Source organism: Trichomycterus rosablanca, chromosome 12 (assembly GCF_030014385.1).
Source record: "Trichomycterus rosablanca isolate fTriRos1 chromosome 12, fTriRos1.hap1, whole genome shotgun sequence".
Classification (NCBI taxonomy): domain Eukaryota; kingdom Metazoa; phylum Chordata; class Actinopteri; order Siluriformes; family Trichomycteridae; genus Trichomycterus; species Trichomycterus rosablanca.
Window position 1 is genome coordinate 28,424,930 of NC_085999.1, and position 27,990 is coordinate 28,452,919.

General features: G+C 40.1%; 1 protein-coding gene across 1 annotated transcript in view; it reads left to right on the top strand.

Moving 5' to 3' along the window:
• The window catches only part of dnah7 (dynein, axonemal, heavy chain 7), a 190,681-nt gene that overhangs the window by 144,812 nt on the left and 17,879 nt on the right, over positions 1–27,990 (top strand). The window contains exons 50-60 of the mRNA XM_063005568.1: positions 5,241–5,374; positions 6,322–6,657; positions 13,657–13,783; positions 14,326–14,520; positions 17,490–17,582; positions 17,840–18,016; positions 19,244–19,405; positions 21,430–21,630; positions 23,467–23,628; positions 26,222–26,407; positions 27,012–27,149. Of these exons, the coding sequence (XP_062861638.1) occupies positions 5,241–5,374; positions 6,322–6,657; positions 13,657–13,783; positions 14,326–14,520; positions 17,490–17,582; positions 17,840–18,016; positions 19,244–19,405; positions 21,430–21,630; positions 23,467–23,628; positions 26,222–26,407; positions 27,012–27,149 (1,911 nt within the window). The remainder of the gene's footprint in view (positions 1–5,240; positions 5,375–6,321; positions 6,658–13,656; positions 13,784–14,325; positions 14,521–17,489; positions 17,583–17,839; positions 18,017–19,243; positions 19,406–21,429; positions 21,631–23,466; positions 23,629–26,221; positions 26,408–27,011; positions 27,150–27,990) is intronic.

The window sequence follows — 27,990 nt, forward strand, 5'->3', positions numbered from 1 at the left end:
ATGCATTCAGGGTAATTGGACACGACTAGACTGGGGGATAAAAATTGGGGGGAAAAAGAGGGGGGAAAAAAAAGTTTAAAGAGACATATGATGGCAAATTGATGGCAAATCTTTCCCCACAAAGTCCATGGTTATTACAGCAAGACAATGTCAGGCCTCCATCTGCCTGTGCTTGACTGGCCCGCCTGCAGTTTAGTTCTGTCTCCTATTGAAAATATATGGCACATTATGAAGCGCAGAATCAGACAACAGCGACAACAGACTGTTGAGCAGATGAAGGCTTGTATTAAGCAAGAATGAGCAAAAATTCCACTTGCATAACTGCAATAATTAGTGTTCTCAGCTTATAAACGATTAAAAAGTTGAATTGATAGGAAAGGTGAAAACATAGTAAATTTGTCTATATTTACAAAATACAATTGATGTGCTCAGGAAAAACACTGAACTAAAAGTTCAGGGGATTATTAAATGACGGATTCTTGATTTTATTGCATTTTACAAAATGCCCCAACTGCTGACACATGGTTTTTAAAAAAAATGCCCATCCCTTTCTGTTCATTCCTTATTATCAATTCAATAGTATAAACAATAGAACTCACAAAGTAATAAAAGCTACGAAAAACAAATACGACGAATATAAGGAGGTATTATGATTTGTACATGTAGCTCAGTGGTAGCTCGGTAGTTTAGGTACTGTAGTAATCATAAGCTTGCCGGTTCAAACCCCACCATTGCCAAGTTGTCACTGCTGGGCCCCTGAGCAAAGCCCTTAACCCTTAATTGCTTGCATTGTGCATATTGTGATAATTGTAAGATGCTTTGGATAAAAGCGTCTGCTAAATGCCGTAAATGTAAATTTGTCGGATAGCTGATATCAAACAGCATTTGCTTTATTGGCTTGTTCATTAACCATTGAATAGTCTTATTAATAGGAAAGATTAAAACATAGTACATATGTCTATACAGTGCTACATTGAAACTCAGCATCAGTTGGTTCTGGGAGTGGCACTGAGTTTTAAGGTATTTTTCCCATAAGGATGTTTGGGAAACTTGTTAATGCATTCCATATGCTAATGTTAAAAATGGGGTTGTTTTTGAAAATAACACAGGTATAATAAAAAAAAAAACACTGAAATACAATTAAAAATAAATATCAGTTAAATATCAGTCAAAAATACAATAAAACCTGCACTTTACCTTTGTCGTTCTTTTAATACATTAAGTTACATTATTATTTTTAATGATAAGCGTTTTAAACTGTCTCGGAAAAGCTGATTCTTACAATTTCTCAGAACCCAGAGCTATAACACAAGTTTAAAAGTGAAACAGGAGGAAAAATCCAGCTGAACACAGATACATGTAGAGTTTTCAGAGTGGATTTGAAAGTTATTCCACACAAATGCAGATTCTTCTCATATTCTCATGACGTTTTATCACACCGCTCAAGCCAGGCACTGAACAAAGCAGCAGTTGCACACACGTTAAGTTTAATGGAAGGGTGCTGAGTTTCAAAGAGGTACCACTGTATTTACAAAATACAATTAATTTTGGTCAGGAAAAACAGTGAAATTAGGTTCAAGGGAATATTGAATGAAGGATGCTTGATTTTATTGCATTTTACAAAATGCCCCAACTTTTTTTTGGAAATGAGGTGTGTGTGTATGTATAACAGTCAGTTTCCTTTTGGAACATATATTGATAGACCAGGCCGATGTCTCTGTCATGCACATAAACATAAATAATGACAATGTTAAGGTGTTTTTTTTTTAATGACTTGCTTTTTGATTATGGTTTTATGCACTTTAAAGGTTTGTAATGGAGCTTCAAACAGGATGCTGCTGATCTGTTATGTACTGGATGTCTACGTCTGCAGCAGTAGGGATAATGACTGTTCAAGGACTGTTTGAACTGAGTCAGTCAGAAAGTGAATAACCGGTGTTAGTCAGTAAGAAATGAGTAATGTTGTGTTAAAAATGTAGGTTTTAACTGACTGATGTATACTGCTTTGTAACAATATCATTCAATTTCATGCCCTGATGCCTCACCTGAAAAGAATGCATACTAAATATGGAATAGCTAGTGTACAGAAATGATCTGGTCAATGGGGGGGATGTCTATCAGAAACTGCTGTAGTTCTGAAAGGCATTTGAATCATACTGATCTATTTCACCTAATTACTAGATGCTCATGTTTGAGGCAGCAACCACAGCTGCAGGGGACAGGTGTGTGTCAGTTTGTTAGTGTGTGTGTGTTGTGTGTGTGTGTGTGCACCCCTAATGAATGAGCTTCTCCAGAACAAACAGATGCAGAGATATTTCATGCAGCGAGCTGTCTCTGTCTTCATCTGCCATGGATAATAAGCCTTTAGAGCATCACACATCAGACATGCATTCCCACATTTTGCAATACCACATTTGTACCTCTACAATATGAGCACCAGGAACTGTTTTAAATGCTCCGTTAATGTCTTCCAGAATGTTCACAACATTTTCATTTTCCACTTGCCGTACTTGTACGTAGCGTTTGGTTAAGTGTTATGTTTTGCAGAAATCATCATGAATTACTTGCAATCACAATGAGAGAAAAAATGCAGCTGAAAATGGTTTGGAAGAAGCAGAACTTGAATGAGAGATGCTAGCCTGATGAGCTCAATACAAGTATAAAGTGCAATAGACAGGACAATGACAGGACAATAGACAATGACAAAGTCTATGGCTGCGTCCAAAATCGCATTCTTAAACAGTACATACTAAATTCGAGGCAGTGTGCACTGCTCAGCCGGTAAAGCAGTACGCTCTTTCAGTACGCAACTGTGCAGTATGCACACAACCTTGGACGTACTACACTAGCCATCTTATCAATGTCACATAATGCATGACGTCACATCACTACCGTTAAAGCCCACGCCTTTGCAGCTCCAGTTGAATTATGGGATAGATTATCGGACCGCAGTGTGCTGTGTTTGCTTACTCAAAAATGGCTACGAATGCAAAAGGTCTTCCGGGTACTTTTTGCGTACTGTTTAAAGAATGCTATTCAGACACACTACCCGCTCTCGCATACTGCTTTCGCGTACTGTTCAGTACAGAAGTATTCAATTTCGGACACAGCGCATGTTTTTAAAACGGTTAGCCATGGTAGCTATTGGACAGGCTTTATATAAATAACAATTAAGCACCTTTTTTTTTTTTTATCCCCATTGATTATCAGTTTAACTCACTCTAAATTTTTTAAGTGGGCAGCCTGAGTTCTTGGGTTTTTTATTAATTCTACACTTTCCTTTTTGTAGTCTTGGTAGATAGGTTGTTCTAATAAACAAACACTTTCTAGGGGTTTATTTCCCAAATATTAGGCCCCTATTTTTGCCCCTGTATTCAAAATTGTACTACAGTGGTACCTTGTAACTCGACGTCCCCTAAACTCGAAATCTTGAAACTTGACGCCTTTGTAGAGAAATTTGTACCCTTAAACTTTGAGCGGTGCGGTGAAACATCATCAAAGTGTGAATATGAGATGAATCTGCATTTGTGTGGAATAACCGTCAAAGCGTCCACATGTATCTGTGTTTAGCCGGATTTCCTCCTTATTCACTTCTAAACTTGTGTTATAACTCGGGAAGCTGAGAAATTGTAAGAAACAGTTTTTGTGAGAGAGTCTAAAATGCTTCACGTAAAAAAAAGCTTAACGTGACTTAATGTATTAAAAGAACGACATAGAAACACTAAACCTCTCTTAATTATTACTGCTTGTAAGTTCTCTCCACTAATGAAATTCCTCACTCGTTGTTTTAGTACAATAAGTCACGTTAACTTTTTTTTTATTGTATTTCAGTGTTTTTTATGTTATATTTGTGTTATTTACAGTGTATAAGTGTCAAAAAGAACCTCATTATTTTACATTAGCCTAAAATATATGCAGTTCCACAGGACCATGGAACACATTAACAGGTTTCCCCATACATCCTTATGGGAAAAAATACCTTGAAAATCAACGTCTTTTAAACTCAGCGCCACTCCCAGAACCAACTGACTTTGAGTTTTAAGGTACCACTGTATTCATTTATTTATTTTTTAAATAATTTGTACAATTCCAAATTTCCCATTGCACTTGTGACCTCTGGAGACTAACACATGCTTCCTTAAATAAACCTAAAGCTAATGCATGCATCTCTCCACCAGCAGATTAGTACAAAAAGCTTCAATATCCATTAAGAAATATGCAATGCTCTCTATTCAACCACTGCATCAACAGACATTGCTACAAAAATGAGAGTTCTATCATTTAATTCATAATTCCTTCTTCCCCCATGACTAGAACATTCTCCATAATAACACAAAGAAGCAACAGCACTGTTATTATAGCACAACCACAAAAGTGGTTAGACAGAAGTAGTAGTTAAAGTAGTAGGCAGAAAACCATAAAGAGGGCTATGAGTAATAATAATAATAATAATACATTTTATTCATATAGCGCTTTTTAAGATACTCAAATATGTGCCGTTCAGTTATCCCAAACATGCAATTTGATTGGTTATTCACCATTATTATGGCGGCACGGTGGCTAAGTGGGTAGCACTGTCGCCTCACAGCAAGAAGGTCCTGGGTTCGATTCCCAGGTGGAACGGTCCGGGTCCTTTCTGTGTGGAGTTTGCATGTTCTCCCTGTGTCTGCATGGGTTTGCTCCGGTTTCCTCCCAAAGTCCAAAGACATGCAAGTGAGGTGAATTGGAGATACAAAACTGTCCATGACTGTGTTCGATGTAATCTTGTGAACTGATGAACCTTGTGTAACGAGTTACTACCGTGTCTGTCATGAATGTAACCAAAGTGTGTAAAACATGACGTTAAAATCCTAATAAACAACATTTTTTTTTACTTATATTGCTCTTCTAACCCTGGTTGCTAAGTAACAGTAACTGTCCTTTTAGCACACAGTTATATCATGTGTGCTTGTTATTTAATGTGTATTTTTGTTAGACTAATTTAAAAAAAATAGTGAAAATTAGAGATGCATCACTGTCCTTAATCCAACATCAATCCTCAAATAATACTGTACAATGAGGAATTAATTAGTTAACATGGGTGTACACAATAACATGTACCAGCAGCGATACCTCATTGTATACCTTGTTGATGGTGTCCCACAGATTTTGCATAACCCTACATCAAACCATTAGACCAAACACAAAGATAATAACTATTGTAGTCCCATCCGTTGTTCAGTTTTGTTCTTGATTCTTAGGTTACACTTCTGAACTTTATGATCACGCCTGAGGGTATGCAAGACCAACTGCTTGGTATAGTGGTGGCTAGAGAAAGGCCAGATTTAGAAGAGGAGAAGCAAGCCCTTATCCTTCAGGGAGCAGAAAACAAGAGGTATGTTAAAAAAGCACCAATATTTGCCATTTTTTCCATTCGAGAGAATGCCAATGGACGCTTGTTGGCTTATAGGTTTTATTTCTAGATACACCGATCAGCCATAACATTAAAACCACCTCCTTGTTTCTACACTCAGTGTTCATTTTATCAACTCCACTTACCATATAGAAGCACTTTGTAGTTCTACAATTACTGACTGTAGTCCATCTGTTTCTCTGCATGCTTTGTTAGCCCCCTTTCATGCTTTTCTTCAATGGCCAGGACTCTCCCAGGACCACTACAGGGTAGGTATTACTTGGGTGGTGGATCATTCTCAGCACTGCAGGTGGTGTGTTAGTGTGTGTTGTGCTGGTATGAGTGGATAAGACACAGCAATGCTGCTGGAGTTTTTAAACACCTCACTTTCACTGCTGGATTGAGAATAGTCCACCAACCAAAAACATCCAGCCAACAGCGCCCCGTGGGCAGCGTCCTGTGACCACTGATGAAGGTCTAGAAGGTGACCAACTCAAACAGCAGCAATAGATGAGCGATCGTCTCTGACTTTACATCTACAAGGTGGACCAACTAGGTAGGAGTGTCTAATAGAGTGGACAGTGAGTGGACACGGTATTTAAAAACTCCAGCAGCGCTGCTGTGTCTGATCCACTCATACCAGCACAACACACACTTACACACCACCACCATGTCAGTGTCACTGCAGTGCTGAGAATGATCCACCACCTAAATAATACCTGCTCTGTGGTGGTCCTGTGGGGGTCCTGACCATTGAAGAACAGGGTGAGCAGGTTAAAAAGGTATGTAGAGAAACAGGTGGACTACAGTCAGTACAAAGTGCCTCTATATGGTAAGTAGAGCTGATAAAATGGACAGTGAGTGTAGAAACAAAGAGGTGGTTTTAATGTTATGGCTGATCAGTGTACAATTCTTTCCTCATACTGCAGACAGCTACAGGAGATTGAGGACAAGATCCTGGAGGTACTCTCATCATCCAAGGGGAACATCCTGGAGGACGAAACAGCCGTCCAGATTCTTTCCTCCTCTAAAGTTCTGGCTAACGAGATCTCAGAGAAGCAGGCTGTGGCAGAGGTGACAGAGCGCAAGATCGACGAAACCCGCATGGGCTACACGCCTATCGCCGTCCACTCTGCCATCCTGTTCTTTTCCATTGCTGACCTGGCCAACATTGAACCCATGTACCAGTACTCTCTCACCTGGTTCATCAACCTCTTTGTATTATCTATTGACAATTCAGACAAGAGTGACGTCCTGGAGCAGAGGTGAGATTGTTTACTAGAGTTTATCAGTCATTTTGTATAAGCTAATTTTGATTATGTAACATCCAGCCATTATTAAAAGCGACTTACAGTACTGTGACAGTATACAGTCTGAGCAATTGAGGGTTAGGGGCCTTGCTCAAGGGCCCAACAGCAGCAACCTGGCAGTGGTGGGGTTTGAACCAGTGATCTTCTAGATACAAGACCAGGACCTTAACCTCTAGGCTACAACTGTCTATTTTACTCTATTTTTTGCATTTTTACCTACTAAATAGAAACAAAACAAACAGTGAGCAATTCAATCAGCATATATAAGCACTAAACACTTTTTAGTATTCAGTAGGGCTGTCATACTAATTTGACTTTGGATGGTGCAGGTTTTTCTGTGTGGAGTTTGCATGTTCTCCTGTCTGTTTGGGTTTCATTTGGGAACTAGATGCAAAAACATGCAGTCAGGCCAATTGGAGCTACTAAAATTGCCCAAGCTGTGTGTGTGTGCGCTTGTCCTTTGATGTACTGGCAACCTGGCCAGGGTGTTTCCTACCTCTTGCCCAGTGAATTGTACCCACTGCGACCATAAATAAGGTAATGCGGTGGTACAACAGACAATTATTGAATGAATTTTAAATTTAATTTCTTTGTCTAGCACTTAGGACGGCACGGTGACTCGGTGGGTAGCACTGTCGCCTCACAGCAAGAAGGTCCTGGGTTCGATTCCCTGGCGGGCCGGTCCGGGTCCTTTCTGTGTGGAGTTTGCATGTTCTCCCCGTGTCTGCGTGGGTTTCCTCTGGGAGCTCCGGTTTCCTCCCACAGTCCAAAAACATGCAGGCAGGTTAATTGGAGACACTGAATTATTGCCCTATAGGTGAATGGGTGTGTGTGTGTGTGTGTGTGTCTGCCCTGCTATGGACTGGCGCCCCGTCCAGGGTGATACTGTGTGCCTTATGCCCATTGAAAAGCTGGGATAGGTTCCCCCCCGACCCTAACTGAATAGGCGGTTAAGAAAGTGAGTGAGTGTTAAGCATTTTTTACAATGGATATCTATTGTGTCAAAGCAACTTTACAGAATACAAGACCAAAAAACTTGCTGCTGAGCAAGATGGGGCCACAGTGGCAGGAAAATAAAAAAACACTCCCCAAATATTTTAGGGAAAAAACCTTGAGAGGATCAATCGCCAGTCACTTCTTCATGACGGCTTGATTACAGATAGTTAATGCTAAAAAAGTCCTGATGACTCCCTAATATTGATATATTAATATCAATATATACATATATATTCATATAAAGTACTTTGTGGTACTTGTTTTGGGTTTGGAAGCATAAGAGGATGAATCGCTATAAAACAGCCGTCCAGAAAAAAAAATGGGTTAAGTGCGGGGGTATGTCTGCCCTAATAAATCCTTTTTTATTTATTTACTTATTTTCTTCACCTCTGAATAGAGATTTTAAAGGTTTGTGCAAGTACTTAGCCTGTTTGGAATTATTACTCAACCTCTAGTTGGGCAGGCATCTCTGACAGTGGTAATTTATGAGAAATGAGCTGAAACACAAACAAATTTACATATACGTATCATTAGCATGATTTCGTAGCCTTTGATAAAACAGGACTGAAAACACATTCTTTTATAATAGGCTTAAAATGCATTTCTATTACAGTGTTGTAAAAACGCATCCCTACTGAAAAGACCCAACCATGCATCACTATTTTGTTCCTTTAAATAAATATACCTTAAATCTAAGGGGAAATTTAAGGGGAAAGAATACATATAGAAATCTATACTGACAGAAGCATTTTTTAGCTGATGCATAATAGATGCAACATCTGCTCCAGATTTAAACAGCTTCGACTAAATTGATGGTAAAATGAAAACAAATAAAACTATAAAATGGATGACTGCTCTTGAATTGGATAACTGCTGGGTGAATAGAAGCACTGACGTGTCTAGCTTCAAAAGGGACCTAATGTATCTTTCAAGCCTGCAGAGGCTATGATCTAAGAAAGAAATCTCAGTCTATAAATGTGTAAGAGCATAAAGACATTGATGCCCCCAGCCAGCATTTATCAACTTTACTGTCTTATCCACTCAGACGTCTAAATTTCCTTTGAAGCTTCGTTCACGTTCTTACCAGCCAAGTTCACGAGCGCTCGGGGTTCAGGCCAGGGTCAGATTGCAGAGCGAGAAGCAAACTGCTTGTACAAATAGAATAAAGTGCTGGATGAAACAAATCAAAAGCACAAAAACACACTTTAAACGAAGACAAAGCGGCTTGTTGCTGCTCTTTAGAACATTCAGCACATCAGTCCTGAATTTAAAACCGCATTGCATGGCTTTGAGGTCGTTCAGGAATTTGGCAACCCCTCTGATATGGTACTGCAAGCATCGATCTTTGGAACATTAGGACTGTTAGTAGTTGTGCCTTGTTTTTAAACATAGCAAACACAGTCAATAGCCATTTAGTGGATATACAAACAGTCCAGACATCTGTGTTATCAATCTATGACAGGCTTTTATGTTTGGATCTTAATATCTTAATACAACCCCTGGCAAAAATTATGGAATCACCACTCTTGGAAGATGTTCTGTCAATTGTTTAATTTTGTAGAAAAAAAATAAATCACAGCCATGCCACAAAACTATCATTTTTCAAAATGTCAACCTTCTGGCATTAAGAAACAATAAAAAAAAGAAACAAATATAATAGTTGTGGTCAGTCACAATTGCTTTTTTTAGATCAAGTAGAGGAAAAAAATATGGAATCACTCAAATCTGAGGAAAAAATTATGGAATCACTCTGTAATTTGCAGTTTAAAAACAAAACATCTGCAGCAGATTAGATTTGCTAATTATTCTTCAGTTTAAAAAGAGTGCTCACACCTCGGAGAGCTGTTGCACAAAGCAGATTGTCATGAATCATGGTTCCAACACAAGATATGTCAGTTGAAACAAATGAGAGGATTATAAAACTCCTTCAAGAAGATAAATCATTGTGGAATGTCGCAAAAGATGTTGGTTGTTCCCAGTAAGCTGTGTTTAAAATCTGGACCAAGTACAAACAAAATGGGAAGGTTGTAAAAGGGAAGCATACTGGTAGACCAAGTAAGACATCAAAGCATCAAGATAGAAAACTTAAAGCAATATGTCTTGAAAACAGAAAATGCACAACAAAACAAATGAGAAACAAGTGGCCGGAAAGTGGAGTCAATGTCTGTGACTGAACTGTAAGAAATCACCTAAAAGAAATGGGATTTGCATACAGAAAAGCCAAACAAAAGCCATCATTAACACCTAAAAAGAAAAGAACAAGGTTAAAGTAGGCTAAAGAAAAGCAATCGTGGACTGTGGGTGACTGGATAAAAGTGATCTTCAGTGATGAATCGCGAATCTGCATTGGGCAAGGTGATGATGCTGGAACTTTTGTTTGGTGTCTGTCCAATGAAATTTATGAAGATAACTGCCTAGAGAAAACATGTTAATTTCCACAGTTGTTGATGATATGGGCCTGCATGTCGGGTAAAGGCACAGGGGAGATGGTCTTCAATAAATGCCAAAGTCCACATTGAAATTTTGGACGCTTTTCTTATCCCATCAGTTGAAAGGATGTTTGGTGATGATGACTTCATTTTTCAAGATGATAATGCATCTTGCCATAGGGCAAAGGACGTGAAAACTTTCCTTCAAGAAAACATATAATGTCAATGCCATGGCCTGTAAATAGTCCGGATCTCAATCCATTTGAAAATCTCTGGTGGAAATTGAAGAAAATGGTCAATGACAAGGTTCCAACCTGCAAAGCTGATCTGGCAACAGCAAGAGACAGTTGAAGGCAGATTGATGAAGAATACTGTTTGTCATTAGTTAACTCCATGCCTCAGAGAGTTTAAACCATTATAAAAGCCAGAGGTGGTGCAACAAAGTAATAATGGTGCAGTGTTTTCTAATGATTCCATAATTTTTTCCTCAGATTTGAGTGAATCCATATTTTTTTCCTCTACTTGATCTAAAAAAAAAGCAATTGTGACTGACCACAACTATTATATTTGTTTCTTTTTTTATTGTTTCTTAATGCCAGAGGGTTTTGTGGCATGTCTGTGATTTATTTTTTTTCTACAAAATTAAACAATTGAAAGAACATCTTCCAAGAGTGGTGATTCCATAATTTTTGCCAGGGGTTGTATAACAAATAGTATAAATATAATATATCTATTGACGCATGCTCAATAATCCAGGTACACAAATCCACAAAGTTGAATCAGTTCATCTGGACACAAGTTTGTTGTAGAGATATGTTTCGCCACTCACTCCGAGTGACTTCTTCAGTCTGAAGTGACTTGTGTCCAGATGAACTGATTCAACTTTGTGAATTATATATCTAGTTTTTCTTGGGTGACTCACAGCGGTGGAAACATCACTTTTCCAAAAACTTTCTTTATTTTACTTTCTATAATTCTGCTTTGTTATTTGTTAGACAGTTAGATTCACCTATATTGTATGTACATTCACTAGCTATTTAATTAGCTACACCCATCAATTTGGCAAACTCAGATACATTGCTGCAAGCATCGATCTTGGGAATCAATCTATGACAGGCTTTTATGTTTGGATCTTAGAATCTTAATGTCATTATAATTATAAATATTATACATCCAGTTTGTCCTGGGTGACTCACAGCAGTGAAAACATCAATTTTCCGAAGACTTTCTGTTATTTTCTAACTATATTTCTGCTTTGTTATTTGTTAGACTCACCTATCTTGTATGTACATTATTAGCTATTTAATTAGCTACATCTACCAATATGGCAACCTCTCTGATACGTTACTGCAAGCATCGATCTTTGGAACATTTGGACCGTTAGTAGTTGTGCCTTCTTTTTAAACATAGCAAACACAATCAATAGCCATTTAGTGGATATACAAACAGTTCAGACATCTGTGTTATCAATCTATGACAGGCTTTTATGTTTGGATCTTAATATCTTAATATAACAAAAAGTATAATATTATATATCTAGTTTTTTCTGAGTGACTCACATCAGTGGAAACATCACTTTTCCTTTTCTTTACTAACTATAATTCTGCTTTGTTATTTAACAGTTAGATTCACCTATCTTGTATGCTCATTCATTAACTATTAAAGTAGCTACACCTACCATACAGACTGACTATGTGGGTGTACACTTACTGGGTGAAGCCTATTTGTTGCTGTGTACACTTTATCACCCCTTTTTACCCCATCATCAACTACCCTGCCATGGAAGTGTGTTCTGGTACGAGTCAAGTGGTGCAGCAGCATGTCTGGGTTTTTAAATGTTGTTTACATGTACTTACTTAGGAAACCATACCCTAGATGTAGGTACTCAGCTAGTGACTATAGATGTGTTTATACAGTATTTTTGGTTGGTGCAGTATTTTCCTATTGTACTGGTATAGCAGTACAGTGTTTCAAATACAACAACACAGCGGTGCCCAATACTTATACCAGTACTACATTCACTACCATGTCATTATTATGTTAGTGTCAGTGCAGTGCTAAAATTGATCCACTACTACAATAGTACCCTATAAATAGAGCCCTACTAAGTTCACGGTAAAATGTCCTTAATTTCACTGACCTTATTTTTCAAAAATGACAGATTTCATGGATTTTTAAAGAAAAGTGCCACATTTCATGACAGTCATTAAATTACACTCATAAACTGAATGATAGAATAAATGGAAGCTACAATACACAATACCTTAATAGTTGAATGTAAACCTAGAACATCCAGCGAAGCTTCATCTTCAGTTACCTGAGTCGTGTTTTTAGCTGCTTTACATTTTGACATCTTGGACATTTTGACTAACCGATTGCTAACTGAATTGCAAATTTACCAGTAAACGTAAGGCACTTGAATGCTACGCGAATGGAAAATGTTAAATTGCTAAACACAATACCTACATTTTGAATTTCACAGGCGCCCAGGTGACGCAGCGGGATATTCCGCTAGCACACCAGCGCAGAGATTCTGAACTCCTCGGTTCGAAACTCGGCGTTGCCACCAGTCAGCTGGGTGCCATCTAGCGGGCATAATCGGCAGTGCCTGCAGTAGACACTAATTGACCACCGTGTCTGCTAGGGCGGGACGACCGGACTATGTGTGGGTGGGGTCTTCAAATGCTGTGCAAGGACCCTGATTAGCAGAAGAGACGCTTGGGCAGAATGCTCATTTCGCGGTCCGTGATGCAATTTTCATGGCCGTGAATTAGGTAGGGCCTTACCTATGAATGATGGTCTCTTTCAGTGAGAGACTGGGTAGACGAAGGAGACTGACATCAAATTTTAAATGTGTTTATATTTACAAAAGACAATTAAGCTAGTCAGTTAAAATCAAGTCTGGAAATCCAACCTTTCCAGAAATCGGGCTTGTATGTATGTAAGTTGTTGGGTAGGGGGATTCCTACCTTTGCAACCAACTGCATATTTTCACCTGAGTTCATATGTGGATCAGCCTTGTGTATGGAGAGCCACACCCTGATCAGCATTATTCCCCAACTCTGCGCAGCCAGCAGAGGTCGTAATTGCACCAGTTATGAGGAACCCTGGTCCGGCTCATCCCACCCTGAACAACAGCCAGCTGCCCAGCCCAGCCGAATGGCAGAGCTGAGATTCGATACAATGTATTCGAAATCCCAGCTCTGGTGTGCTAGCGTATTTTACCAGGGAATCTTACCTTTAATCTACATTGTTGATTTTTATTTTTTTTTTATGAAAATCACAATTTGCCCCAAGTTGTGTGACTACAGAGACATTACACATTTAAATATAAAATTAAAAATATTTTTTAATCATACCAGATTATGTTTGTAGATATTATATAAACTATTGGTGATAAAAATTAAATCATGTCACAAAACAAGCACTACAACACTGACATAAAAGATTTCTGATGGCCCTTACAATTCAGCAATTGTCCTTTGTTAAACTTTTTTCCCCTTTTTTTGATCATTGTTCTTATACCCAGGCTACAGATCCTAAGAGACCACTTCACCTACTCGCTGTACGTCAACGTGTGCCGGTCACTGTTTGAGAAGGACAAGCTGCTCTTCTCTTTCTGCCTTACTGTCAACCTGCTCAGGCTCCAAAAACTTGTAAGTGCAGCATTTTTACAGCTATCCTGTATCTGCAATGTTCACAATCAGTGCTTGATGTAAACAGACAGGACTAAGCAAAAAGAAATAATGAAAAATGAACTTCTTCTAGTACAATAAGGTACGTCAAATAATAAAATCTGAAAATGATTACATGTTCCTAGGGTCTAGATCAGGGGTGCGAAACAGGGTCTGCATACCAGTCTAAAAGCGGCCCATGTCATAAATAAACAAATAAACAAATACATAAACAAATTTTAACAGGCACATAAGCGAGAAATTAACTTGTCCACGTAAGCCCCTATGTGGAGGCTTTACGTTACATCTTGTAAACCACTGTGGGAGCAGATTGCCACAATTTTCATTAATTAAATATATTTTGTTTTGTGTTACATTTTGATGCATTGTTTGTGTTGCCTGGGTTGCAGTAAAAATCATAAACAAAATGTGCATTGCTTGAAAAAATGTGCTCCTTTAGGCTATTTAATGATAAACATTTTTGGAAGGAGGTGGATCAGGTAAAAATAACTTAACTCCTGTAGATTGATGAAAATGAGTGGCGCTTTCTGCTGACGGGCGGTGTGGGTCTGGATAACCCTCACTCCAACCCCTGCACCTGGCTTCCCAAGAAGTCCTGGGATGAGATCTGCCGTCTGGACGAGCTGGAGCGCTTCAAGGGTCTGCGCAAGGACCTGGAACGTCTCAGAGATGGCTGGAAGAAAGTGTATGACAACAAGGTGCGTTCAGTTGCCATGCTGATCAGCAAGTCAAACAAAATACAGATGTTTGATAATACAAGACATTAAAAACACTTCTCACAACACACAAACAGCAGTTCTAGAGGATTGTCACTATTACACAGCTTAGCACAAAATTAGACCACGTATGGTCACTTGCTGCACCTTAAGCTTTTAGATTGAAATCTTTAGTCCATACACTATATAGCCAGTAGTTTGTGGACACCAGATCATGGGCTTGTTGGACAGCCCCCTTTTTACTATATGAAACATCAAAATCTGTGTCTGTAGGAATTTGTGCCCATACAGTCAAAAGAGCATTTGTCAAGCTGGATAAATGGACCTGTATTGTAATTGATGTTTCAATTGATCCCAAAGGTGTTTGATGAGGTTTGGGCTCTGTATAGTTCCTCTACACCAGACTTAATGTGTCCAAAATGATAAATGGAAGGAAATATATGTTGTCAAAATAATTTTATGTATCTGGTAGCAATACGTGGGGCTGAAACACCTGAACTCAATAATCAAGAGAAGTGTCCATATACTTTTTATTATGTGGCGTATATACGATAAGGACTATCTATTCTTTGTTCTAATTGATAGTATTGTGTTTTTCTTATTTTAAAAATGGTATTATTATTTTTATAGTATTTTACCTCTTTTTTTTACCAAGTCTGGTCATTCCCAATTGCCCCTATTGTAATCCAATGCCACATGCACCATCCCATTCTGGCCAAGGAAAGCCACAGACCATATACGTGCCCCCTGCATCACACGCAGTCACCCACTGCATCTTGTCACCTGCCAGTAATGGGTTCCCACACACAGCCATATTGTGTATGGAGAAACACATCCACTCCTGCCAGCACCCAGCAGCAAGGAGAAACCTCCTCTGACAGTCGCTCCATCAGACACAACCGACTGTGTCTGTTGTATGTGTGGCCAGATCAGTATTACTACACAGAGGTGTGCTAGTGTGCCAGACTGCTGTGCTATCCCAGCACCCAAGGTTTTTTTTTAATAATTATGAAAAATAGATAAAGCAGTCAAACATGGCAGAGTATTTTGGTTTTGTCTACTCAACAGTTTTTAATAATGCACTGCTGCTTCTTTGTGTGTGTGTGTGTGTGTGTGTGTGTGTGTTCGTCTCTGTGTGTGTGTGTTTGCATGAGCGGCTAAATTAAATACAGCTGAATTAAATCCAGTGAGCTATCCTAATGTACAGAGTTAAACAAAGTTCACGGCTTCACACAGAGAGAGCAAGTGATTGAGTAAACGAATTAGCTAGTGTGGATGTGTATTATGCTGCAGAGCAGACACAGACTTAAGAAACTAACTGATAGTCATTTAATAAATCTATAACATAAAAAGGTGATTTAAACGTGTTAGAATCTTCTCCTAAATTGTCAAATTTTGTTTAGTTTTTTCCTAAAATTAGTCACATTTAGCCATATTTCTCATCACTTTCACAATTATGACAAATGAAACATTAAACGAGTCCACAGTCTGTAATACTGAAGGACCACCTTTAGAATCGTTTCATTCTGAGGAATACCTTAAGAATTATGTTCGTAGCATCTGATTCCAAAAATTATGTTTCAGGTGAAATTCATACCAATCCAGGTTGGGATTTTTCTGTAAAAAAAATAAATAAATAAACAAAATTATCAATTTCTGCTAATAAAAAAACAAAAAATAATAAACGTTGCACAGCACCTACTCACATTTAAACCGTGCCCCAATATGGCACAACCCTAAGCTTCAAATCAATAAATACTGATGCAGAGAAAGAGAAAGCTTTGCTCATGCCCTTCGACCAGGAACAACAGAATTATTAAGTTACTTAGAGTCACAAATATAATAATAATAATAATCAATAAATAAATAACAAATGAGACTAAAATAAAAATCATGTTTTACCACAGCTGTATCATGGTCTGGTTCGGGTGGGTCTGATTTGTTGGGCGAATGATAGGACACACCACGGACAGGTTGCCAGTTCATCACAGGGCAGACACACACACACACACACACACACACACACACACACACTTAGGGTTTTTTAGTAGCTCCAATTGACCTGACAGCACTAACCACTGCGCCACTGCTCCACCCAAAATAAAAATCAATATTCACTATTTATCACCACCACTTCTTCCCAATGTATAAGAAACCTAATCAACACAAGTCAAATAGAACATCACAATTCTGTTACATCAACACAGCATATAATCTGTCATTTTGCAATGTACACTGTTTGGTAAGTTATCTGGACACCTTTCCTTATAATTTACTTTGGGTGTCTCAGCCTCACTCATTGTTTGTGGCAACAATTTGGAAATGCTATTTCTTGGACTAGCATTCCTGTGACCTTTTGCAGAGTCTGGTTTGATAGAACAAAGCCTGACCAGGAGAGTGATGGGGTATTGTGCAAAATTTTAGGATGTGTGGATTAGTGTACACTGATCAGCCATAACATTAAAACCACCTCCTTGTTTCTACACTCACTGTCCATTTTATCAGCTTCACTTACCATATAGGAGCACTTTGTAGTTCTGCAATTACTGACTGTAGTCCATCTGTTTCTCTACATACCTGCTTTCATCCTGTTCTTCAATGGTCAGGACCCCCACAGGACCACCACAGAGCAGATATTATTTAGGTGGTGGATCATTCTCAGCACTGCAGTGACACCGACATGGTGGTGGTGTGTTAGTGTGTGTTGTGCTGGTACTGTATGAGTGGATCAGACACAGCAGCACTGCCGGAGTTTTTAAATACCGTGTCCACTCACTGTCCACTTTATTAGACACTCCTACCTAGTTGGTCCACCTTGTAGATGTAAAATCAGATTCGTTTTATCTGGTTGTCCAAAGAAATACCTGTAGAACTGGACTTTGTGGTTTAACAGTAAATTTGTGTGTGTGTGTGTGTGTGTGTGTGTGTGTGTGTGTGTGTGTGTTATATAGGAACCTCATCATACACCTTTCCCTGAAGAGTGGCAGGAGAAACTGGGACAATTTCAGAGGATGTCGGTTGTCCGCTGCCTGAGGCCAGACAAGGTGAAGCAAATCATGTATCCTAGCCAGCACAGTTTTTGTCTGTTAACTGAAACATGCTAACCCTAAAGTAACTTCTTTTAAGGTTGGGATGCATCTCAACCCAAAAGAGTCTCAAAATGATGCATTATAATACAGATCAGAACAGTATTTTATTTATCATATCTTGCATAGCCTACAGTATATAAACCATACCAAGAAGTCAGAGAACTTTAAACTACATCTTCTCACCCCCTCCCTCCATATATTCTTTTTTTCAGATCATTCCCATGGTGCAGGAGTTTGTATCAAGCAGCTTGGGGCATCAGTTTATTGAGGTGCCCCCATTTAACCTGGGAAAGGCATTTGGGGACAGCAACTGCTGCGCTCCCCTCATTTTCATCCTCTCACCAGGGTCCGACCCCATGGCAGCGCTGCTCAAGTTTGGAGACGAACAGGTTGAATGCTTCAAAATGTCATTTATACTGCATTCTGCAATTCAACATCTATATAAACCACTGCAAACTGGGACCAAATATATACAATATGACAGTATATAAAGAACAAAATCTAGGACAAAATATATAAGGGACAAAATTCCAAAAAAAGTTTGGACATTTTGTAAAATGCAATAAAATCTTTAACTGATAAGAAGAAGAAGAAGATATACTTTATTTGTCATATATACATATACAGGTGTACAGTACAATGAAATACTTTCTTCGCATATCCCTGCTTGTTTGGAAGCTGGGGTCAAAGCCGCAGGGCGCCCCTGGAGCAGACCGGGTTAGGGGCTTTGCTCAAGGACCCAACAGTGGCTGCATAGCAGAACCTGGATTGAAACCGCCAATCTTCCGGTTGATAGCCCAAAGCTCTACCCACTAGGCTACCACTGTCCTTAAAAAAAAAAGTAGAAAGAAAAAATTTCCAGTGGTTTTACTGATCAACTTAAAATGAAGTTCATAAATATATATATTAGGGCAGTTGTAGCCTAGCGGTTAAGGTATTGGACTAGCAAGCAGAAGGTTGCTGGTTCAAACCCCAACATTGCCAGGTTGCCACTGTTGGACCCTTGAGCAAGGCCCTTAACCCTCAATTGCTTGGACTATATACTGTAAGTCGCTTTGGATAAAAGCGTCTGCTAAATGCAAATGTAAATGTAAAAAATATATAAACGCATTTAGACACATGGCAAAAAAGTTGGGACAAAGATATATTTCCAGTTTGGCACTGTGTTACATCATCGTTCCTATGAATTATGTTGTGTTAGGCTTTTTGGAATTGATGACATTAATTATTGCAGTTTTCCAAGTCAATTTCTTTCTCCATTCTTGCTTGATATGAGACGTCAGTTCCTCAACAGTCCATGGTTGCTGTTGTCTAATTTTACCCTCATGAGACAGATCTGGACTGCAGGCAGGCCAGTCAAGCACATGAACTCTGTGTGTACAGAATGAGTTGGGTCCTGCCCCTAAAAATTATTATTCCCATACACTTAAGGCAAAGTCTCATTAGGTAAATTGAATGACTCTGCAAGACTATTGGACTATGGACCTTCTGACATTCGTTCTGTATTGAAGGGCTAAACAGACATTGTTGCCTTTATTGTGTCTGCAAGTCCTGGAAAATCTGAACTGGCCCATAATATTAGGCTTATAACCTTTTAACCTTTGTGGCTTTTCCAGGGCTTCACAGGAAACAAGCTATCCTCACTTTCACTGGGTCAAGGTCAGGGCCCCATCGCCATGAAGATGATCGAGACTGGTGTGAAGGAAGGCACATGGGTGGTACTCCAGAACTGTCACCTGGCCACGTCCTGGATGACAACCCTGGAGAGAGTCTGTGAGGTACTGTCATGAGTGTTTTCTTACTAGAAGCCAGAACGGTGATTCAATTCATCCCAGCTACATTTGCATGCAAGTGTTAGTATTAATTATGGGATTAATAATTGAATACTTTATAATTGACACTTCATCAGATTACCGTAACAACATCACTGCCACGTTTTGCTGATCGTTTTTTTTAGATTCATGGTTCTATGAGGAAAGAAACACACAGGGGGTGCTGGGGGTGCAGCACTCTATTACGCTAGCCCACCACTGCCTAGATCCAGATTCAAATGCCAAGCCAGCGGGGCTGCTTGGCTTGATTGTCTATGTCTGGGTGGGAGGGGGTTGGGCTTAAAGATTGGTGCCCTGTCTATGATACTCCTGCCTAAAATGGAAATGGAAATATTTGTATTTAATTGGATTATTTTCTTCACTACAATCCTGTAATGTCCACAGAGATGTTCACAAGTCTCAAAATACGAGTCAAGTCACGAGTCTTTACAGTCCGAGTCAAGTAACAAGTCTTTATGCTAGAGTCCGAGTCAAGTCACGAGTCTTTAGGCTAGAGTCCGAGTCAAGTCACAAGTCTTTAGACTAGAGTCTGAGTCAAGTCACGAGTCAATATAATATACACAAAACATATATTGGAAATGTAGCATAGAAATAAACAAATAATATGTAAGTTCAGATAAAAAAACAACAGATTAGCGACTGTATTTTGCAGTTTTACTTTGTGCCTTTACTTTCCTAGTCATTGTGCAAATGAATGTCATTTCTGTAACAAGAAGGTACCAGTTAAAAGCTTAAACTGATATGTTTTCTTTTCATTGCAAAACAAAAGCATGTGATAAATAAAGGCACAGCGACCAAACTCCAAAACACAGCAAAAAAAATCATAACCACTGCTTACCTTAGCTTATGTTCTTCCAGATGCTATTACATTTAAAACCGTGTGTCCCATTAGGAATAGAATCCGTTATTTTGTAAATGTGTGCTTATAATTAAAAATCTCCAAACTTTTCTTGTTAGAAACTTGTTAGAAAGCCAATCAAGCATTTAATTGACACATCATCTGTGTGACGCAAACTGAATAAATGCAAATGACAGCATTTCTTACTAAAAATTACAATCAGAAGGTCTGATTGGTTCAGAAAGCGGTCTTTCAACCATTAGCGCCAATTCTGTAGAGACGTTCCATTCACCCCAGTTGTTCCTGTAAAGTGCACTACATAGGGTATTCCATCATTTTAAGTGAGATTTCAATCCATAGGTACCGAAATTGTTCAAACTGTGTAGGGAGTAGGGAGCGACGCTTCATCACTACGCTAGAAGCTGGCTTCTTATATAAATATAAATATATAAAATTGTCACACGTAACTAATGTTAACACATGCTGGCGCTAGGGGAATTTTTTTGCGAGTTAAGTCAGAGTCATTTGAAACGAGTCCGAGTCTGAAGTGGCCGTGTGTGCGACTTACGTGCGACTCTGAATGTCCATTGTTTCTCTTTCCGATGAGTTAAAATACTTTTTCTCCTTCATCTTCCAATCTAGTTGTTTCAATTCCCTGTTGCTTTTGCGATCCCCTGCCACTTGCACCACCCAGGTACAGCCAAAGGAGGGCTGAATATCGTTACTTGCCCCTTCTGACTTGCGCACAGCGTGAGCCAGCCTCTTATACATGGGTCAGCAGTGTAGCCTTACACTTAAACAGAGCTTTACCTTTCATAGACAGTCAAGCTTATGTCTGCATGATTCTCCCCTCCATTCAGCCGGTACTTTGGCCAGGTGGCTATAAGCAGCGGCAGACGGGAATCCCTCGTCTGAGAATGAACCAACAGCATGATGCTACACTGGTTCAATGCGCATTTTGTGTATGCTGTAAAAGTGTGTGTGTAATTTGGTAGATTGATTTTAGACGGTACTTAACAGTGTAACTAGTGCTGGAAATCAGAAGAAGGCAAATACTAAGAGATGTCTCAGCAATGTCGACAAACAACGCAATCAATAAAACACTAAAGCATGTTTTTTTTATTTCCTCCAGGAGCTCAACCCAGACACCACGCATCCAGACTTTCGTCTGTGGCTAACCAGCTACCCCTCACCCAATTTCCCCGTGGCTGTTTTGCAGAACGGTGTCAAGATGACCAATGAAGCCCCCAAGGGGCTGCGCGCCAACATCGTCGGCTCCCTCTGCATGGACCCCATCTCCGATCCGGAGTTCTTCAACAGCAGTTCTAAGCCTGTGAGTGAGAAACTGGTTCTTGCTGGCTAAGACCTTTGCTGAAAGGTCTTGAATATTGAGTACGTTGTTAGGTATTGATCATGACAGCCAACATAATCAATATTATCTATTTCAATGGCGCTGCTGCTTAGATGGTACCAAAAGTATGTAGACACCCTATTTGAAAATCCTGGGCATTAATATGAAACGTATGAGGAAATCTCTGCCCATTCATTTAAAAGAATGTTTGGAAATATAATGGACTAGATGGTCTGAGTCACAACTGATGTTCCAATTCATCCCAAAAGTGTTCAATCGATTGAAGTCAGGGCTTTTTTGAGACCAGTTGTATTCTTCTACACCAAACCATGTCTTAATGGACCTTGCCTCATGCACAGGGGCACAGTCTTACTGAACCAGAAAAAGACCTTTACCATACTGTTGCCACAATATTGGATGTATATAATTATTATACGAGAGATCTTCAAAAAGTTACCACACTTTTTCTTATTTTTGTTGGAACTGGTGAGGGCGGGACGAGTAGTAATTGGTCGTGTCTGAGAGACGCTTATAGTCCGGATTTAGCATCAGCTGATTTCCACCTTTTTGGACCACTCAAGGAAGCTTTAAGGGAAAGAAGTTTTTCATGTGATGATGATGTGAAAGCAGCAGTGCATCAGTGGCTACGCTCAACCTAAAACATCATTTGCTGATGGCATTAAAAATATCTTAATAAAGATAATTATACAATTCTTTTTGAAGAACCCTCGTATAATGGCTTTCATACTGTTAGCTGTAGGTGTGGCTAAAATACCTGAACTAATTTATTTGGAGAAGGTCTACAGACCCTTGGCCAGCAAGAACTAATTAAGAAGATTCAGGTACCCTGGTTTCCTTTTATCTCCCGAAACATGCAGCAGATGTTCTGGCTGCTTTAATTGCCCCTAGATGTGGGTGAGTGCATATACACAGATCAGCCATAACATTAAAACCGCCTCCTTGTTTCTACACTCACTGTCCAGTTTATCAGCTCCACTTATTATATAGAAGCACTTTGTAGTTCTACAATTACTGACTGTAGTCCATCTGTTTCTCTACATACTTTTTTAGCCTGCTTTTACTCTGTTCTTTAATGGTCAGGACCACCACAGAGCAGGTATTATTTAGGTGGTGGATGATTCTCAGCACTGCAGTGACAATGACATGGTGGTGGTGTGTTAGTGTGTGTTGTGCTGGTATGAGTGGATCAGACACAGCAGCACTGCTGGAGTTTTTAAATACCGTGTCCACTCACTGTCCACTCTATTAGACACTCCTACCTAGTTGGTCCACCTTGTAGATGTAAAGTCAGAGACGATCGCTCATCTATTGCTGCTGTTTGAGTTGGTCATCTTCTAGTCCTTCATCAGTGGTCACAGGACGCTTCCCACAGAGCACTGTTGGCTGGATGTTTTTGGTTGGTGGACTATTTTCAGTCCAGCACTGACAGTGAGGTGTTTAAAAACTCCATCAGCGCTGCTGTGTCTTATCCACTCATACCAGCACAACACACACTAACACACCACCACCATGTCAGTGTCACTGCAGTGCTGAGAATGATCCACCACCCAAATAATATCTGCTCTGTAGTGGTGCTGGGAGAGTCTTGACCATTGAAGAACAGCATGCAAGGGGGCTAACAAAGCATGCAGAGAAACAGATGGACTACAGTCAGTAATTGTAGAACTACAAAGTGCTTCTATATGGTAAGTGGAGCTGATAAAATGGACAGTGAGTGTAGAAACAAGGAGGTGGTCGTAATGTCATGCCTAATGTAGTTTGTCATCTGTGTTTGACTTGTAAATGTGTGCATTTCAGGCCGTATTCAAGAAGCTTCTGTACGGCCTGTGTTTCTTCCATGCCCTCACCCAAGAGCGGAGGAAGTTTGGCCCCCTGGGCTGGAACATCCCCTACGAGTTTAATGAAACTGACCTGCGCATCTCCGTCCAACAGCTGAACATGTTCCTGGATCAGTACGAAGTAAGGACGCTCACACAAATACACCCACACACACACTTCCCGTCACACAGACTTCAACCAATTCTCACCCGCTCGCACTCAATTACATGCGCTCTTAACACAATCACTCCATGTCTCGGACTTCATTTTCACGCGCCTCTCCAGTCCTTTCATAAGCCCCTAGGAAAGAGAGTGAAGAAAAAAAAAAGACATGACATTTTCGCAGCTTCAGAGCCGCCCTCCGTGCTACTCTGACTATTCCTTTCAAAACAAGCACTCTGCATAAACTGATCAAGAACCCCCAATTCCATGAAAAAGCCCTGACATTTTCCTTATGACATTAGCAAGAGAAATTTCAGCAAAAATGTCATGATCCCAACATCGCCGGCTCTGCGTTTTTTTTTTATCTGATCCCTTCCGCATTCTGAACTTGCCAAGCTGACACCAACCACCTGCATGTAATGAAAAGGCCCTTTGGTATGGAACAGTGGGACACCAGGGTAGGTGTTTTTTTGTTTTAATCAAATAAATCAGTACAGAGAGGCACTGAAAATGTGCTTTCAGTTTTTTTTCAGCCAATTTTCCTCCTAATCTAGTCGTATCCAATTACCCAATTGCATTATGCATTCTCTCTACTGATGTTGACCTCCACTCTGACCGAGAAGAGCCGTGACAACACACACCCCCTCCGACACGTGTGCAGTAGCCGACTGCATCTTTTCACCTGCACGAGTCGAGTTCATATGTGAGTCAGCTTTGTGTACAGAGAGCCAAACCCTGATCACATTTTCCCTCGTCTCTGTGCAGGCGCCATCAATCAGCCAGCAGAAGTCGTAATTGCATCAGTTATGAGAAATCTCCTCCGGCACCCTCCTTAAACAACAGCCAGTCGTTGTTTGCGTAGGTGCCCAGCCTGCCGGGTGGCAGAGCTGAGATTCGAACCGCCGAGTTCGAGGTGTCAGCTCTGGTGTGCTAGCGAGTTTTACCGCTATTTACTTTTATTTAATTATATAAAAACAATGCACAATTATATTTGGCATTCAGTTGCATATTAATCTGTTAAGCTGAAGTAAAAATGGGGTTCCTACAGTCCTGGGAAATAGAAATTAATTCTGGAAATTGTGTTTTGCAAGCCTGGGAAAGTCATAGAAAACAAATTACTGCTAAAATAATGTAAAGAAAGCAAGTATATTACATTCCTCCTGCTCATTAATTTATAGACATGCACTCAGGAGGCCTTCAATTTACTGCCGTCTTTACTCTTAACAAATGAAAACATGACAGACTCCCTTTACTAGGTAGGAGAAGATACTGCAGAAGAAAACCCAATCTGCCTTGGTTCATTCTAACCACTAGAGCCACATTTCTCCTCAACTCACCTAATACGGCAGTTGCTCTGGACAGCAGACCAAACCTGTCTCAACAGATAAGGCTAGTGCTGGGCCAGTAATACAATTTGGTTATCCTTTAATGGCCACTTACTGTATAGTGGCTACTTTCAGCATGATCATTTACCCTATCAGAAAGCTAAGGTCATGACAAACTGTCTCCATAAACATGACACTGAGTCATAATTTCTAGTCACCAAATCTGAATTCTAAGTACTTTTTGAATGGACAAATCTGGACCAATAATGTGATGCATCATGGACAACAATCCTAAAGGAATGTTTCCATCACACCAACCTTTTCTCCGAATTTTTCCCCCAATTTTCTCCCCTAATCTAGTCATATCCAATTACCCTGATTGCGTTACGCTCCACCCATACAACCCTCCACCACTGGCTGAGGATCTTCGCAACTGACACACGTCCCCTCCAACACGTGATCAGTACTAACGATCGGTACCTGCACGAGGCGAGTTCATATGCGGATCAGCCCTGTGCATGGAGAGCCACACCCTGATCAGCATTATCCCCCAACTCTGCGCAGGCGCCATCAATCAGCCAGCAGAGGTCGTAATTGCACCAGTTATGAGGAACCCTGGTCCGGCTTACCGACCCTGTGAACAACAGCCATCGTTGTTCATGTGGCCGCTCAGCCCCTGAGATTTGATATGTATTCGAAATGTATTCGAAATCCCAGCTCTGGTATGCTAGCGTGTTTTACCACTGCGCCACCTGAGCGGCCACCACAGCAATTTTTTAAGCTGTTCTAAACTCAAGGAGCGTTCTACCCAGTACTATAATGGCGTTTTAATACATACCTGGAGACAACCTGTCGTCTATGAGTACCACCCATAATTTATAAATGGGGTCTACTCAGTTGGTGCAGAGGTCTGTTTGCTAGCCCACTACTGTTGTGATCTGGATTGGCCGTCTACAAGACATGTTTGGGAATGTTTGGGGGTTGGGGGGAATAGGTGAAGCCCTGCCATGGATTGCCGCCCTGTCAAGGGTTTTCCAGCGCCGCATCCAGTGTTTCCCAGACTAGGACAAAGCGGTTGATGACAATGAAATGTACAAGTTCTCAAAACTTGATTAATACGCTTCTTTTAATGCTTGAATATATTTGAGATTTAAGATTTTACACTTCATACGATTTCTGCTTTATTGACCTTAACCGCTAATACAAAATAACTGAAATAATAATAAACATGTACAACTGTTTTGCAGGAAGTGCCATTAGATGCGCTGCGCTACATGACAGGAGAATGTAACTACGGAGGACGGGTTACAGATGACTGGGATCGTAGAACCCTGAGCACCATCTTGTCTATCTTCTACACCAACAAGATTGTTGAGGACCCCGAGTACAAGTTCGACCCGAGCGGGCTTTACTACTCGCCGCCTGAAGGGGATGTAAGATGCTCGCACTGCTTACACACTCCACCATAAAGAAAAACATGGTCATAATGCAAGAGCTTGTTATGTTTATTTAAATTAATATTTAATACAGCGCTTTTATGCAAATGAACAAATTGATGCATATCAAACATTAACCAAGCATCAGATCGTTCCATTCCGCATCTGGGTTTGAATTGAATGTCAAGGCACTCAGTCTTAATGAAACCCATCACCGCAGTCTGATGATGTTTAGCTCCGATCGAAGAAATGTAACTCGCCCACGTCTAGCAGAACGCATCGTTTTCCATTCACTTGCCCACTCTTCATTCTAGAAAGTTCTAAAAATCATAATGAGCTCCAAGTTCAATAACTATGCGCAGTGGGATGCCACCAGTGGGCCGCTGCCTAATTTATTTGAGAGCGCGTGTATAATCTACATTCAGTTTTATTTGCCATTTTCTGCCTGAATCTTTTATTCATGAGTGTTGATTTGCATAGTCATTATTATAAATGTCAGCAATCTCGTGGGTGGCACATTTTAAGTGTGCCATTGTTATTTAGTGTCTGTGTTTCTGGATGTGTGGCCATTGCGTCAGGAGCGATACTGTTTCTTTTGCAGCACGATAGCTACGTCGAGTACACCAAGTCGCTCCCGCTATACCCCTCTCCGGAAATCTTTGGCATGAACGCCAACGCCGACATTACCAAGGACCAGGTGGAGACACAGCTCCTGTTCGACAGCATCCTGCTCACTCAGGTGTGATTTGGAACGGTTAAATGAAGTCTTAAGTGTTTGAGGGCTGAAAACTAAAATCAAGGGTGAACAGGTTGGCGTGGCAATGAAGTCTCATCAGTGTCGGTGGGGTCATTTTATCACCACTTTAATGCAATGTAACACAACTGAGTGTGAAACACACAATATACAATAAGATGACAAATGTGTAATATACACTGTATGGCCAGAAGTACACCGATCAACCATAACATTAAAACCACCTCCTTGTTTCTACACTCACTGTTTATTTTATCAGCTCCACTTACCATATAGAAGCACTTTGTAGTTCTACAATTACTGACTGTAGTCCATCTGTTTCTCTGCATGCTTTGTTAGCCCCCTTTCATGCTGTTCTTCAATGGTCAGGACTCTCCCAGGACCACCACAGAGCAGGTATTATTTGGGTGGTGGATCATTCTCAGTGACACTGACATGGTGGTGGTGTGTTAGTGTGTGTTGTGCTGGTATGAGTGGATAAGACACAGCAGTGCTGATGGAGTTTTTAAACACCTCAATGTCACTGCTGGACTGAGAATAGTCCACCAACCAATAAAAATATCCAGCACTGATGAAAGTCTAGAAGACTCTGACTTAACATTTACAAGGTGGACCAACTAGGTAGGAGTGTCTAATAGAGTGGACAGTGAGTGGACACTGTATTTAAAAACTCCAGCAGCGCTGCTGTGTCTGATCCACTCATACCAGCACAACACACACTAACACACCACCACCATGTCAGTGTCACTGCAGTGCTGAGAATGATCCACCACCTAAGTAATACATTATTAATGCTCTATAATTAATGCTATATAAATAAATGAAT